This window comes from Excalfactoria chinensis, chromosome 3 (assembly GCF_039878825.1).
Source record: "Excalfactoria chinensis isolate bCotChi1 chromosome 3, bCotChi1.hap2, whole genome shotgun sequence".
Classification (NCBI taxonomy): Eukaryota; Metazoa; Chordata; class Aves; order Galliformes; family Phasianidae; genus Excalfactoria; species Excalfactoria chinensis.
In genome coordinates this window covers 77,256,295-77,272,665 of record NC_092827.1, presented here as the reverse complement: position 1 = coordinate 77,272,665, position 16,371 = coordinate 77,256,295, and the positions used below count along the sequence as shown (strand labels likewise).

The following is a 16,371-nucleotide window of genomic DNA, read 5'->3' as shown; positions in this document are numbered from 1 at the left end:
TTTTTTCCCCCATTTTTTTGCTGGGAATGAATACCATTACAGTCTGAATTGTTTTCTGACTGTATTACTGTGTGTATCTTCCTTGTGTTTTGATTTGCAGTTCCTGCTGAAAACGTTGCAACAATTGCAGATTGTGCCAGTGTGATTGAGGGTGTCAGTAGGAGTCGCAATGCCTTGTTGAATGGAGACACAAAAAACTATGACTGGGATTCTGGGTACACATGCCATCAGCTTGGGAGTGGAGCTATTGTAGTACAACTAGCACAGCCCTACATGATTGGATCCATACGGTAAGAGGGTTTACTTTTCTCTAAATTAAAGGCAACAGTGAGACCTTTTCTGAATGCAGTTATTTTCTTTAGAATACAGGATGTTTGGCAATTATGGTAGTGAGGTGTCTAGTTTAGTAATTGTCCTTTGACATTTTTATTTCAGTACAATGGGTATGTTAAAAATTAAATACATGAATTGTATGTCAAGATACAACAGTTCAATTCCAGAAAATATTACTTTTCAGAGGCATAATAATAGTAATAGTCAAATTGTAAGATTAAAGATGTGTATTTGTAGTAGAATAGAAATGCAATTGCAGCCTTGCTTGCGATCACAGTTTGTGCCGTTCTTCATATGCATCTCATTGTGAAAGCGGAAACACTCATTGAGGAGAGACATCATATCAGAGTCAGCTAGGTTTCCTTTTCACTATACAATTAATACAAGCTCTTAACATGAATATGGAGTGCATAATAAGGGCACAGAAAACTGAATATTGCTTTACAGTGTTGGATTAATTATTTAGATCTGGATTTAAATATTTTTGTCTGTTCTCATGGCGGGAATGTTTGTGGATATGATGAACCAGCTTTTGGGTAATGTAAAAGCTTTTTGCACTTTTTCAGTTTTCTTTTGTGCTTTGGAAGTAGGTTGGAGAGCAGGACAGGTGAAGAAGAAAATAGTCTTTCCAACTTCAGATTCAGAATGTAAATGATTGTATTTAGCAAAATCAGGCGTTCAGAACCTTGTCCTGATACCTGTTTGTTCTCTGTAAATTTGAAGTGTGATGTCAGGAACTTAATTTAATTCTCTGTGATAATGAAAAAAAAGAAAGAGCTTTCTGAAGCTCAAGTCCTAGTGTGTGAATGTAGAAACTGCAGGCTAGGTCCTTGTTAGCAGCAGAGGCCAAATATAGGTATATACTGCTAGGATCTGTGCCATCTGCCTATCAAAGTTGTCTCTTTGGAGTAGTTGATTAGTGAGATGTGACATTTCGTAATTGCCAGTTTTTGTTTCCCAGCAATGGAAAAAAGGTAGTTTAAAACTGTTTAGGCTGAAGGAGAACAGGGAGGTGTAAGAAAATGCTTGAGGCTGTGTCGTTAGTTTCTTGGATTCACTTCTCTGTCTACTCACTGTACATTCATATTTCTCAAAAGCAGACTTTCTAAATGAATTCAGAGGGGGAAAAAAAGTACAAAATTCCAGTATCCCTAAGTCATGAAAATAAATGGTTCCTTTCTTCCAAAGCTATGTGTTTTGTTTTCAGCTTGTAGCATTGCTGTGGTGATTATAAACATGAAAGTTTAAAGTCAGAAATCTAGACTCCATCCAAATGTACTGATTATACAAGTTATGCATACTGTGAGTCCAGAGTTGTTCTCATCATGTGCAAGAAGTTGAATAAGAAGTGTAGTTGGCAGTTTTCCACAGTGAATACTTTATGCTTTTGAGTTTGATGTTTTTATTGTTAAATTAAGTATTACATCTCAAGAAGAAAACTAAAAAGATACAGTACTTGCATTTCTTAAAAGAAGTAATTGAAAATGTAATTACAACATTTTCATGCCACTTTGAGCTTTAAGTAGCAGCAGAGACTTGCACATGTGAAGGAATAAGAGAAGAATATATTAACTGAAATATATTGTATACAGTTCATAGTTCCTCTGTCTCCCAGACTTAGAATTTTCTGCTGTCTTTCAATGAGTGAATCATACTGTCACTACAAGTTAATGCAATAGTTTTGCTTTCCTATATTAAATTTAATGCTAGCATTTATTCTTCTTGAGCAGGAGTTGTGGGTTTTTTTGTTTGCTTGGTTTGGTTTTTTTTGTTGTTGTTTTTAATAAAACTTAATATTTAATGAAGTATTAGATGAACTAGATTTTTGGTGGTCAAGAAATAATTGCACAATTGGAAAGTATGTAGAGCAAAATAATCATTTTTATTAGATATTTCTAAGTGAGTAAGCATTTAATTGTTTATTTGCTATTGCACTGTAAATATACGAGGTCAGAGTCTCATCTTTTCCTGGTTGCTTTTCCTGCATATACGATACAAACAAGATGTACAGCTTTCCTGAAAAAAATGACAGTAATAGGTATCATCATCATCAGGATCTGAGAGATAAGATGACATGCCTTGCCTAGAGAGAGAGATGCTAGCACTATGTCATCCTTTCATTTTCAAGTTCTGCCTAGAAAAAACAAGTGTTTTAGGCTAATGTCTCTGTCAGATCATAGGCAGATGAGGGAAGGATGCCCCTTTGGGTGGAGACAGGAGGTTTCACTACATAGCAGCTGCTTCTTTGGCATGAGTCTGTAACATGTCTTCTACTCTGCAATGTGGAAGACAGTGACAAAGATCTCTGACACTTGGAAATGTATGGCTGGAACAAAGGTCAAGTAACATACAGATAGAAAGCAGAAAGTCTTACTATTTCATCTTAATCAAAGTGGAAGGGTTTTTTTTTTTGTTGTTGGTTTTTTTTGTTTGTTTTTTTTTTGGTTGATTGTTTTTTTCTTTAGCAGGTCTTCCAGAACTGATTGAATTATATTAATTGCCTGTTTTCCTGTTACGCTTACTTGAAAAATAACTTGATCTCATTCTTCCATCAGGATAATGTTTCCATTAGGCTAGCCACACTACAGAATGTTGTGAATTGTTCTGCCCCCAGAAACTGTGTCATTGGGTTTAGATTTTAAAAGAAGAATTAGAAATTAAAGTCTACATGTTTTACATTTGGAGACATCAGCATGCCATTGAATGTGCTTGTATCAGAGATAGATACTAAATATATAAACTTTTTCTTAAAAAAAAATAAATGAATAAATATGTACGTATGTATATAAATAAAAATAGATGCTTCTTGTTTCTAGAAATCAGAATTCCACTGAAGAGAGCCTCAGAGTCAAAATGTGTTACCATGGCAACTAAATTCTGAGTATTGAGAAAAGCAGGAGTGTTGGTACTCAAATATGTGTTAGAAATGTACAGAGAGCTAACTGATTCTGGAGTACATGTTATCTGCATGTTTTCTGCAAGATCTGTCAATTTATTTTAGTATCTTTGAATCATTCATGTTGGAAGGGACTTGAGAATGTGAAAATCTGGTCCAGCCTTTTCAACAAAATAGCATTACCAGGAAGGAACTAAGACTATCTTATTCGAGGCTTTATGCAAACTGGTCTTGAAAACCTTCAAGAAAGGAAATCCGCAACTTATCTGGGTAGCTTATTCCAATATTTAATTATCCTCACTGCACATTTTTTCCCTTTAATGTGGCTCCTGTTTTCTCATGGCTTTAGGCCACTTGGAACTTCTTTTCTACCCCCAGACAGATCAATGCTTCCTCCCATTTTGCTGTCATCTGCATACTTAGTGAAGATGCACTCAATCCCTTTGTCCAGGTCATTAGTAAAGATGGAAAAAACAGGAAAGACCTCAGGTGGTTCCCCTGGGGAACCGGTCCGCAGCTGGATTTCACTTCATTCACCACCACGTTCTGGGCATGCCCTGCAGCCAGTCCTTTACACAGCAAAGAGCATACCTGTCCAAGCCACGAGCTGACAGCTTCTCCAGAATACTGTGGGAGACAGCATCAAAGGCTTTGCTGAAATCTAGGAAAACCACACCAACGGTCTTTCCCTCACCCCCCATGTGGGTCATTCAATCATGGGAGATCAGATTGGTCAAGCAGGACCTGCCATTCATGAACCCATGCTGACTGGGCCTGATCCCTTGGATGTCCTGCACATGCCATGTGGTCTCCTTCAAGATGATCTGCTCCATAACCTTCCCTGGTACCATGATTAGGTTAACAGGATCCTATTTACAACCCTTTAGTCAGTGGTCAGTAGAAAATCCTACTAGAAAAGAGCTGGAAAAGCTTCTGTTTAAAAGTAACTATAAATGAGTAATGTCTTTAGATTATAGAGTTAATTTTAAAAAAACCATGACTTAGTATAATGACTGTATAACTCCTCCTTCAATGGCTTATGAGATACTTGAAACAGTCAACAGAAAAAAATACATACCTCTGATGTTTATTTCTATACTGTTGCTTGTCTGGGCAGAAAATAACCTCTCTGCTTTTCCTCTCTGAAAAAGCACTTATCAATGACAGAAAAAAATATTAGATGTAACTTGATGCAGAAAAGCAGCAATTGACATGTTTAACATAATAAACGTGATATGACTGTCTTTTATTTAACTTCTAAATGGCTCAAACTTTAATGTTGAAATGGTTGCCATATCACAGTAGTTTTAACTCCCCCTACATTTATCTTGTACTGAAAAGTAACGTTATTACGCCACAATTTTGGCTGATAACTTTATATTTTTAACTTTATATTTTTTCTATGAATTTCCAGGATAGAATGAAGAACAGGATTTGCTATAATAATGTAGCAGAAGGAGACAGAATTCCTCTGTACCATAGTGGTTTTCAGATTAAAGTAAACACAGATGCATTGCATCTCTGTAAAAGTAGATTAAACATTTATCCCTGTTTAATCTCTTTGAATACTTTATTATTAATATGCAGACTTTATGGCTAACTCTTTTTTTCATATTCAGATTAATTCTTAAATTAATAAATGATATCAGGAAGCTTTAATGTGATTTTGTTTGCTTATATCATCACCCTGTACAGCTCTTACGCTTTCTAATATTCAGTACCACTTTCTCCTTGTGAAGTTTTTTCTTTCTTTACTGATGATTTTCTATTCTTGCCTGAACTGAGAGTGAGATCATGACTCAGAATAAACGATCACATAAGCACATGGAAAGTATGTAAGAGTTTTACTCCTTTGGAGTATCCTGAATGAAAATGATTAACTTTCTGCTGCAGAAAATTAAGGGGATTTTAGGCAACCAGAGACAAAAATGTGATCATAATTTTGTAAAAAAAAAACAAAACTCATTTGTGAGCTTACTTTTCTTTTTCCCCATTTTTGAACAAATGTCATTACCTCGTGTTTTAGTTTTCTGCTGTCTTTTGGAATTCAGTAAGCATGTAAATAGTTTATGAGCATAATACTATGAAATATGTATGCTGTGTTTGATAAATACTGACTTGATAGTATTTAGGAAGTGAATGTCATTCTGTAAGTTTCACAATTGTTGTTTGGTATTCTGCTATCAACTTCTGTTTAAATAGCTATATAGCAGCCTGAACTAAACAGTGACAGACTTTTGGGGGATTCTGATAGTAAAAAGCAAGGAAAGACAACACAGAATACTCATACAAGCACAGAGCAGTCAATCACAGGGGAACACATGACATTCAGGGAAATACTGCTGAGAAAGTATGACAGCCTCCTTTGATGTAGCAGACAGTTTCCCATACTTATAACATGAAATTTTATTTATATTTGAAAACTGTTATGAGGATCTTCAGTATGTGATGGAAAAAAAAAAAAAATAGTATCACATTAAATGTTTAAAAGGCTTGCACTTAAATGCCCAAAGAAGTGGTGTATTAGCCATATGTTTAAATCTCATGATCTTGCAGGGAATTAGTTGGATAAAGCTTTGTTCAGCTTTTCCTTCTTTATCTTGAGGGCAAAGTTGCCAACAAGAGCTAATTTAACTTTTTATTCTTATACAGGGAGTTCTGGGGTCACAGGGAATTTTGCCTTAGAGTGTAAGATTTTGACTTTTGACTTTCCAGTGTAAGTTCTGACATTTTCATTGAAGTGAATTAATATCCATCATAGCAAAACACAGTTTCTCTGCAAAAGTTTAACCTGGTAACTTGCCTGGGATGTGTTTGAAAAATTATTGTACCTGGCATAGAAAGTGATCTTTGTGCCCAGTGTGCACTGGTGAATATTCATTTTATCAAACTCAAACTTCTTTTCTGCTTATTGAGAAAGGCATTTCATGCAGAAGAAATTTGAACTAGATTGTATGGTAAAGTCTTCTTCCTGTCTCTTTCTTACAAAAGATACTGCAGGGAGGTGAAGTAAGAATTATTATTTTTTTCTTTCACAAGTCCCAAAGAGAGAAAAAGCTACATTTAGCTTTACATGCTGAGTTACTTTGGGAAAGATTCTTCCCACTTTTCATTCACTTCTTGTTTGTTTTGTAATAATCTCAAGGCATATGCTTAGTCAAGCTTTTTAACTTGGGCTGAGTTGTTTTGGAAAAGAGCAATTATATGCGTTCTTAAAAGGAGTACATGTAATACATATTTCCCATTAGCCTTTTACTCTAAAGCTAGGCCAGTTTTGATTACAGTATTGTTAATTGTAATTACAGTCACTAGCATGCTTCTGATACTCAAACTCTTTGAAAACATCGATCAAAGAAACGGGACTGAGCCTCCATGATGAAAAGGGTCCTATTGAAAATCATAATTAGCTACATTTTAGCAACCATTTAAAAGAAAACAAATTTATGTACATTCTTTTCTTCTCTGTCTTTCTGACATTTGGAAGGCTTTGTCTAAACATAGATATTAAATCAATTCAGCATCTATTATAAGTAGTTAACAGATTGTAGATTTTAACTAATAAACTTTTTGTTCGATTGTTTGTTTTTTAAAGCAGAAAGTGTGCTTCATTCAGTCTCTTCAGCATTTGGATGCCTTCTAGCTGTAGAAAAGCAGAATGGGGAAGATCTGATGAGGCCCCAGGCGTTGGATTTTGTTTCTTTTTTTTTTTTTTTTTCAGTTTAGTCTTACATGTTGCTGGGGGAAACTATTTTTATTTTTTCTGTCAGCTCTGAATTTTTTCATTTGCGAAGAGTATTCACATGTACAAAAAGGCTTCTGTTAAGTGTTTTGTTTGAGCTTCTTAAGGCTACTTTTGATGGCTCATTATTTTTGATAATATCAATGAGCTGGGCTTAGTTGAGGGCACTGAGGGAGTTTATTTAAACTCTGGCTGTCCTGTAGACCCAATTCCACTTTGGGTGCTAGGATTCCAAAATGGGAAATAGAGAACTAAACCAGATTGCTCTAAACTGAAGCTAATAGCAGCACTGAGTTCTGCTCTCTAGTGACAGCAAAGGTACCTGAGGGAATGACATGGAGCTGTGTCAGGGAAAGGTTCTTCACCACAGGGTGATTGGGCCCTGGAACAGGCTGCCCAGGGCAGCAGTTGTTGTCCCAAGCTTCTGGAATTCAAGGAGGGTTTAGACAACACTTGCAGACACTGGGTTTGAATGTTGGGTGGTGCAATCTGAAGCCAGGAGTTGGACTCAGTGATCTTTGTGAGCCTTTTCCAAATTGGGATATTCTGACATCTATTACAAGAGAGAGAATCCCCATGTAAGGGGAAAGAATGGAGAGGATACAGTATTTGACATAAGTTTTTTGAAAATTATATACTTAGGTTAAATCACATTCCTGATGCTTTTGATCTTTTATGTGAGATAAGGATGGAACTTGAAGGCTGTTGACTGTAACATTTAGAGCACTTCTCGAAGCAATGCACATTTGTGAGGATGCATATGGAGTGGGTCCTTTGAGACCTTCTTTCTCTTTTTGCCTAAGCAATTTTCTCAAGAATTCCATGCCTTTCTTATATTATGATAAACTACAACTGAAACTTCCCATTTTTTAATCTTGTCTTTAAAAAATAAAAAATAAAAAATTCTTATATATTAAAAAAAGAAAAAGAAAAAGAAAAGTACAGTTAAGAAGACAGTGTAATCCTCTCAGTCAGCAGTATCTTTTTATCTTTCCCATTTTAAACTGACCTTTGAAAAAAGATCTTTGACTAACGTTTAAAGGAGGCAATGCCACTTGCCAAATAGATTAGTTCATTTACTGACTTTCAAATAAATTAGAAGTAATTGGGTGAATGTCATAGAATGGTGTTAGTAAGATGGTTATTGCAAGTCAGTTACTAGCCATAGGATAATGAGTATACAGATAACATTGTGATGACAAAAACAATAAAGATCTTCCTGAGCATTGGAGACACATTCCAGAAGAAACAGCTAAATATAAAAAAGAATTAAGAGGCAGAAGTGCAGCACTAGGAAACATAAGTAATCATCTTGGTTTGACATTTGTTTTACTTATCACTCAAACGCTTCTTCATACTTAGGTTACTGCTTTGGGACTGTGATGATCGAAGCTACAGCTACTACATAGAGGTTTCAACAAATCAACAGCAATGGACCATGGTGGCTGATCGCACAAAAGTTTCCTGCAAGTGAGTTTAATTTTTTTTTCCATTTATTTACACAAAGCAGACCTGAAAAATTGTTTTCCTTTTTTTCTTTCCTATATTTACAAAGATGACTTCTCAACTGTGAAAAGAATGTTGGTTAAGTAGCCTGTAGATAACCAATTCCAGACTATTCAATTACAACATCAGAAAATTGTAGCATTGTGTTTGGCGAAATATCTTGACTTTCAAATCAGAATCAATTTGTAAAGAGACAGATGAGTACTATGCATTTTTCCCTACCAAAGCACATAAATGCCTTCTACAGAGTTGAAATGAGTGGAAGAATAGTATACAATTTCCTGGATGATCCTTATGATGATCCTTAGGTACGTTCAGACTTTGAAAAAACTTATTTCCTTTCTTCTTTCCCCACTTTTGTAGTTTTCCAGAAGGAAAGAGAAACTTTCTCTTTTTGGTGGGGCAATACTGAAGTTACTAGCTAATATGGGGACAGCTCCCACCCATCTTGTACTTGTGCCAAATTGCAACACTGCTGATACACAATTGCTAACATTTATGTTCCATGCAGTTACAGTGTAGTCTTAGGGGTGTTGGTGAAGAAGAAATTGACACATGCCTTCACTACCTGTAAAGGAGCCATGATACTGATGGGCAGAAATCCTGACTTTTGTCTGGAGAAAGAAATGTAATCATTCTCAAAGGCATCTCAGTTCAATGGAAAAAAAATTATCATCCTGTTTGCCCCAAGAGTGGTAGCACTGGGAAGCTGAAACCAGAAAAAAGAGAGTCACAAATGCTTTGTGCATTACATTTACATTTTGGTACTAATAGTTTAGGACAATCAAAAGAAGCACTTGGACAACGCAGGTTACATTGGTGGTTGACATCCTAGTTCAGGTATCTTTTCACTGTGTTCAAACCATGTTTTTGAAACCCTTAACCTTAGACAAAAATAGGTGTATTCCTGAACTAAAGGTAGCTGTCCTTCATGATATACTTCAGGGTATTGACTCAAAACATAACTGCTCTGGAAGTTCTCAGATCTGCAGGAACTGTTTTCATGTGAGTTAGGAAACTTCACTTTCACTAGCTTACTCTGACAGGCGTATATCCAGCTTACAGAATGATAGTCTTGAATTTAAAGTCTACAGATGTATACTGTTCTAACACTGCCTCTAACTATCTGTTCTTAATAAATACTAAAACCTGGTTCTTGAAGCTTACAAAAAAAAAAAAATAATAATAATAAAATAAAATAAAATGATAAACTCCAAAGCAATGCAGTTTAGCAAGGAATAGAAAATTGTGAGGAAAATGGGTCGCTTTGAAAAACTGACTTGAATAATTTTCATTTGTAAAACCTTTCTTTTTGAAAGTTTTTTATCCTTTGTAATTATATTTCAATCCTATATCACTTGTAACTGTGGTATGTTGAAAGGTTTGTAGGCTGTCCCACAGCACCATCCTTCAATTTTTGAGTGATTTCTTTGTATTTGAGAGGATTTTTCATATTCAATTTAAATCAAGTCGCTGAATATGAGCCAGCAGTGTGCCCAGGTGGCCAAGAAGGCCAGTAGCATCCTGGCTTGTATCAGGAATGGTGTGGTGAGCAGGACTAGGGAAGTAATCGTGTCTCTGTACTCGGCATTGGTGAGGCCTCACCTTGATTACTGTGTTCAGTTTTGGGCACCTCAGTACAAAAAGAACATGGAGGTTCTGGAGCAGGTCCAAGGAAAGGCAACAAGGCTTGTGAAGGGCTTGGAGAATGTGCACAACCAGGAGAGGCTGGAGAAAGTGGGGAAAAGGAGGCTGAAGGGGAGATCTCATTGTTCTCTTTCAGTATCTGAAAGGTGCTTACAGCAAGAGCGGGGTTGGTTTCTTCTCACCGGTGACAGGTGACAGGAAGGGAAATAGCCTCAAGTTGCTCCAGGGTATGTTTAGGTTAGGTATCAGGAAGCAGTTCTTTACAGAAAGGGTTGTTAAGCACTGGAATAGGCTCCCCAGGGAGGTGGTTGAGTCACCATCCCTGAATGTGTTTTGTTTAGATGTGGTGTTTAGGGGCATGATTTAGGTCAGGGATGTTCATTAGGGTAGTATGGTTATGTTGTGGTTGAACTCTATGATCTTAAGGTCTTTTCCAACTTGAGCAATTCTATGATTCACATATGAACACATGAAACATACATACAAAACCACATACATACACAGAGTAATGTTTACATAGTCATACAATTTATACTTATATATATACTCACATGCATAACATAAATTTAAGAAGCATATGAATATATATCATAAGTGCCAAAGCCTACACATATTAAGATGTTACTGCAAAGTACAGAGCTTCAAAACTGCTCAGAGTCGGAGCTGGACCACTGTCATTTCCTTAAAAAATATTGAAAATCAGTACTTGCGACCAAAGAAGCACAAGAGTATTTGAATGTAGAATAGAAGACTCATCATTCAGTGACTTCTGCACTGAATCAAGTCCCTGACTTGTTGGGTAAGGTTTCATTCAATACAGTAAGGGAAACATATTAATGATGAGAGAAAATTGAACCAGTCACTTAAAGAAATATGTACACATCTGTCTTTTTAATTTTGTTTCTGCACTTGGGAGTTAAAATAGCAAAAGTAAATCTTAAAGCAGGTTGAAAATGAGAAAATTAAATGATGCTACAGTGAGGCAGAAATAGTGTGGTTTGTCTGGTTTACCACTATCAGGTAATGGAGAAGATACTCCTGATGCATGAAAAGTATTTTTTTTTTTTTTTTCCTCTAGTGCAGAGTTTTGAACTTCTTATCTAAGCTACTTTATCTGATGTGTTCTAGACTAATGTGTTCTATAGCCTGATGAGCAGAGTACAGGTATCTTACTTCGTATAGGACATTTAGGTCAAATGTGCTGTTGTGTCTTTGTCCTTCCCTTTACTATTGATTACATAGGTATTTTATGCAAACACCACAGCTCCAGAAGAGAGGAATTTTCCTCAAAATGTTTTTTAGTCAAACAGTTGAGGAATTTCCCAAGGATGAGTGAGAGCCAGACTTGTGTGCAGTGCCTGACTCACCCTTGGGTATTAACAATGCCCTCATCTCTTCTGTCTATGTATATTTATGAATGCAGCATCCATCTATCCTGGAAGAAATGAAGTGTATTCATGTTTTAACAGTGGTTTGTCTCAGCCAAATCCTACTTCTTTAGGTGAAAACTGGAACATCCCAGCCCTTAGAAGTATAAAAATTGAAATTACTCAGGCTTATGCAGTTTTGCTTAAAAAAAAAAAGACATCCAAGAGATAAGTCCTTGCGGGGGACTCAGACTGTCTGCTTGGCTGCTTTGCAGAGCAACAAGTCTACTGTTACGAAATAACACTATATGTGTATTTTTTTTGCGAGACTGAAATGCAAACACCTTCCAAAAAGTATACCTCAAATTATCTGTTTCTTTCATAGATCTTAGATATGTGAGTGAATTCTAGGTAGGCGATAGTGCCCTGAAATCCTGAGCTTACTCATCCTTGCATTACATCATTAAATATCCTTCAGCAGGCTCTAGAAAAATAACTTGCTACTGCTGCAGTAGTGAATCAAAGTGGATAGAATTAAAACTTCAGACTGAATTTCACAGGGGCCCACATTCAAAGAGATAGAATACATGCAATGAAAAAATTTACTTTCTTAGTAATATTCTCTATTCGCTCTTTCTCTCTTCAAAGACATGTGGATAAGAGCTGTTTGCTTTGCTCTTTGCTGCCTGCCTTTGTCTGCATAATCTTTCAGTGGAGTTAAAATCTTTCGCTGAAGTCGTTTATTAGTGTGCAGCCTTGCAAGTGTTTTGTGAGTTCACCAAATCGTTTTGCTACATCTCTGGCACAAGGGGTTGGATGACCCACTAAGGCTCAGACCTTGACAGAGACATCTTTGATGATCAGCAAGTGGCAAAAAACAATTGAGAAAATTAAATTGAATTTGGCTTCAAAAGGATATATTGATTTTGGCAGTCTACTGAACTATGAAGTTTCCCTTTAAACTCTCGTTATGCCACTTTGGGTTGTTTTAATAGTATTTTTAATGTAGTATGTTGTATAAATTAATAGTTCAGTGCTCAAAGGTAGAATGTGACAGAGTATTCCTAACTTCCTCACCTCTCACAGTTTTAAAAGGCTGAAGACAGAAATGGTATGTTTATTATCTTCACAGGGAGGCTTGCTTTCCTCCCCTAAGTGAGTGCCAGTTAATGCATACTGGCTGTGTAATTGTCAGTTTTAAAACGCTCTATGTAGATGTTTTCTTTCTTTGATATCCACAATAAACTGCTTTTCTCAACCCAGTGTGACAGCAATGAAAAACAGTCACGTTTCATTCTACTTTTTAAAACATGTATGATAAGTTGGCTTGAGTGTGTTAGTGTTGGACAGTAGAGAATTGCACTTGTTAGAAAAATGTGCTGACAAAAAAGCTGAAAGTCAAATGAAAGACAAGATCTAAAGGCCGCTGGAGATCAAACCTCAGAGTTAATGACTCTTTTGATAAAATAAGCCCTGTAAAGACAAATATGCAACAGGCTGTCATGAAGGTTATCAACTGAGTATCATTTTGAATGTTCTCATGTATATTTACTGTAAAATGGATCTGATCCATGATAGCAGATGTATTATGTTCAGTTTCCCAGTAGGAGAAAAAGGAATCTAATACTCTAATATAGTTTTATTTATAAGCAGTTCTATAGCAATTGATATCAACTGTCTATATGGTTGTTTAGAGACAGATTTATCATTTTCTTTGCGGAAGGTATGACTATTTTCAGAAGCTTTATAACTTACTGTGTTATGTCAGTATTTTCTTCTCCCGAGCTCGTTTCTTATTTGATATGCAAAGCTTACCATTGTTATGATAGATGTTTAGAAGCTTCCAAACTTAATTTCATATTTCCATTGTTTATTATCTAATGTAATAAGTATTTCAGTATCTAAATTCTGAGCTCAGTTCCCCTCAATTATTTTTTCTATAGTTTCTATCTAGAATACTTCCATGTGACTGGCCCTTTGAGGCATGGATGCAGCATTCGTTAACAGATTTGTTTTTCTTTAACCATCCTCAAGGATTTTCTCAAGAATAATTTTCAACTTTGTCCAGTGTTTCAGATTTTTGTCACACCAATGTCCTTTAAGCATCTCCAGTTTTCAGACACTGCATATTTCCTTTGATAACAAATCGCAGCTGGAGAACACACTGGAGAGATCTAAGGCTGAAAACACTTTTTGCATTTAACTGTTCTAAACAGCTTTTTGAATGCGTAATAGAGGGTTTTCTATGTTGTCTGAGAGCACAAACTAAGAAAACAGTTCTGCAAAATGCTAGTGGCAAACTCAATTTTGCTCATTCTTTTTTTCCTGTATGTACATTTGTGAAATCTTTGTAACCTCTATTATGGTGTAAACATTTCTTTTGCTGTAGAGGTAATATTTGAAGAGTGTGAATACCCTTGTTCATAACTGCATGCAGCATGTGTTACAAACTCATAGCTCAATGATCCTTGAGGTCCCTTCCAACCCAAGCCATTCTATGATTCTGTGAAATAGGTAGTTCCTAATACTTGGGCACAAGCTGCAGTTTTTAACTCCTGTTCCCCAATTCCTCCAGTGCAGTCTGTGATCTCATCTGCAGCATTTACTTGCCTCCACTTTCAACCACTGTTTTCTCCTTAACCACTTTCATATGACTGTTTTGTGCCATAATAAAAGCTCTTGAGCTCTTCTAAGCCATTCTGCTATTCCAGCTCTCCATATGCTAAGTTTTTTTCTGTTGTTTCCCATTAGTCTGTCGTGCATGTATTATCCTGTCATACCTAGATTGCAAAAAGTTTCTTTTTTGTATAATTCTTCATTCTCACACCTGAGCTGCTAAGTAGCAGAGTGGAGCAGGATGAAAAGAGATGTTCTTGTACCTACTGTATTTAACAATGTATTTGAACCACAGCTTTTCCTATTTTACATGGACTTAATTTCATAGTAAAAAATGTTCTTGTACCTCTTATGTCAAACAGAATATACTTCAACCACAGTTCATTGTATTTTACATGATGCTAATTTCACAGCAACTCTGTGTAATCCAAATGTCTTCTCCAGACTTGCAGAACTTTGTGCAGATACATTCATATGATACAAAGATGAAATATAGTTAAGCAGCATGTCTGGAAATTGCTACGTTGTTAAGCTCAATTTCAAGTTGCACTTTGCAGAAATGAACTGAGGGCTCTCATTAGTCCGTTCATTATGCTGCTAGTAATGCCTGCTGAAGCAAGTTAGACATATTGAGGGTCATTTTGTGTAATTATTGAGCCAAACGAGGCATTAAGTACATATTTTATTTAGTGTTTTATATGCTCATATTTTGTAAGATCCTCATAAAGCAAAAGAAAAAATAAGACTTGCCTTATTAAGCACAAAAAAATAAGATTTCACAGACAGGAACCAGAGTTGTATACCAGTTCAGAATGTTAGGAGGCACTCCAAAGTGTTTAAGTTCTGCTTCTAGCATTTAATTTGTTGGCCTTTATTTTAGCTGAGTCTAGTCTGATTAAGAAAGGTCTAGCTTCTTTTAAGTTATGTCTCCCAACAAAGACTCAGGATCACAAGAAGGTTTTCAAATCATTAAATAGGCCTTGAAAAGAATAGCAAGGTGGTGTTAGCTGCAGCATATGTCTCTTTTGAATGCTTTACCATTTGCTTCTTTAGCTGCAGCTCTGCATACGCTCTATGCATTTAAGGTTGTGTAGCTTTTTTTGCTTTGCTGTGCTGTTCCACGTGACTGCTGTGTTCTCAGCATGTTGCTGTGAGGACAGTGAAGAAAACATCACAATATCACTGACATCAATTTGGATGTTAGCTCAGTTCTGCCTGAGGGAATACAACCAATACCCAATATTACCCATAGTATCAGCAGTGCCTGTTTCTTTTTATCCTATAGAAGGATCCTTACATATGTACTGTGGCAGTACACTGGGTTGCACTCACTGAGGCTGAAAATATTCTCCTTTGAAAATGTCTACGTATGAATGCATAGTCCTGAATGCATACACATGCACCCTCTCAGCACCTTTATGAATAAATATTACTACAAAAAGTCATGCAAGTAATAGATCTCCTATGAAACTGGCCCATTTTTCTGCTTGAGATTCAAAATGAATATCTAATACTTAAATGTTGTTTTGCAGATGTGTTTGTTTACTTTGATATTGATTATTGCATAAGGTCATCTAACAGCCCAGTAAACAGGAGATGCCCAAAAGTTCATGAACAAGATGCTGAATTACTATTCTGTCTGCAGTTTTCCATTCTTGCAGGCAAAGTCATTAAACATAGCAAGTGCTGACATCTCCCTGTATAGTCAGGGGGCCAGACAGATGTCATTACATCTTATGCTAAATGTGGCATTCTGCTTTATTTCTAAGGATTTGCCCTAGTTAGATTGTTGGTATTTGAGATCCGATTTCATTAATGCTTGGAAAAGTATGCATTTTCTTATCGTGGACAAAACAAGTGTAATCTTAAGCATTACGAATATCCTGTGTAAAGATGTATGCAGTATTAAGCCATTGATTTATTCGCAGTAGTATTTTTACTGGGGCAAGTTATATCCGTGAATCACAAAATGGAAGGATTATTGTATCCATGGGTTCATCCTTTGTGGATTTCTGTACTTTGTGGATGTGGTGTGCTTTTTAGAATATTATTCCATCCGTTTAATTCCTTTCTGCTCTTTGCTTTTCTATTACACCGAGTTCCCACAGTGAGAATTTTGTTGTTCTTGATGCCACTACTGAACATTGTGTTACCTGATTTCATCCCATTGTTTTGCTTGTATCTCTGGAAACTTAATTTTTCTTGCTTAATGAGTTCTAATACACATCAGCTATATATTTATGAAGTCATTCTGCCCGCTTCCTTTA

General features: G+C 36.1%; 1 protein-coding gene across 1 annotated transcript in view; it reads left to right on the top strand.

Annotated features, from left to right (window-relative positions):
* Positions 1-16,371, top strand: part of BTBD9 (BTB domain containing 9) — a 101,468-nt gene that overhangs the window by 70,077 nt on the left and 15,020 nt on the right. Inside the window, exons 9-10 of the mRNA XM_072331403.1 lie at positions 101-290; positions 8,331-8,438. Of these exons, the coding sequence (XP_072187504.1) occupies positions 101-290; positions 8,331-8,438 (298 nt within the window). The remainder of the gene's footprint in view (positions 1-100; positions 291-8,330; positions 8,439-16,371) is intronic.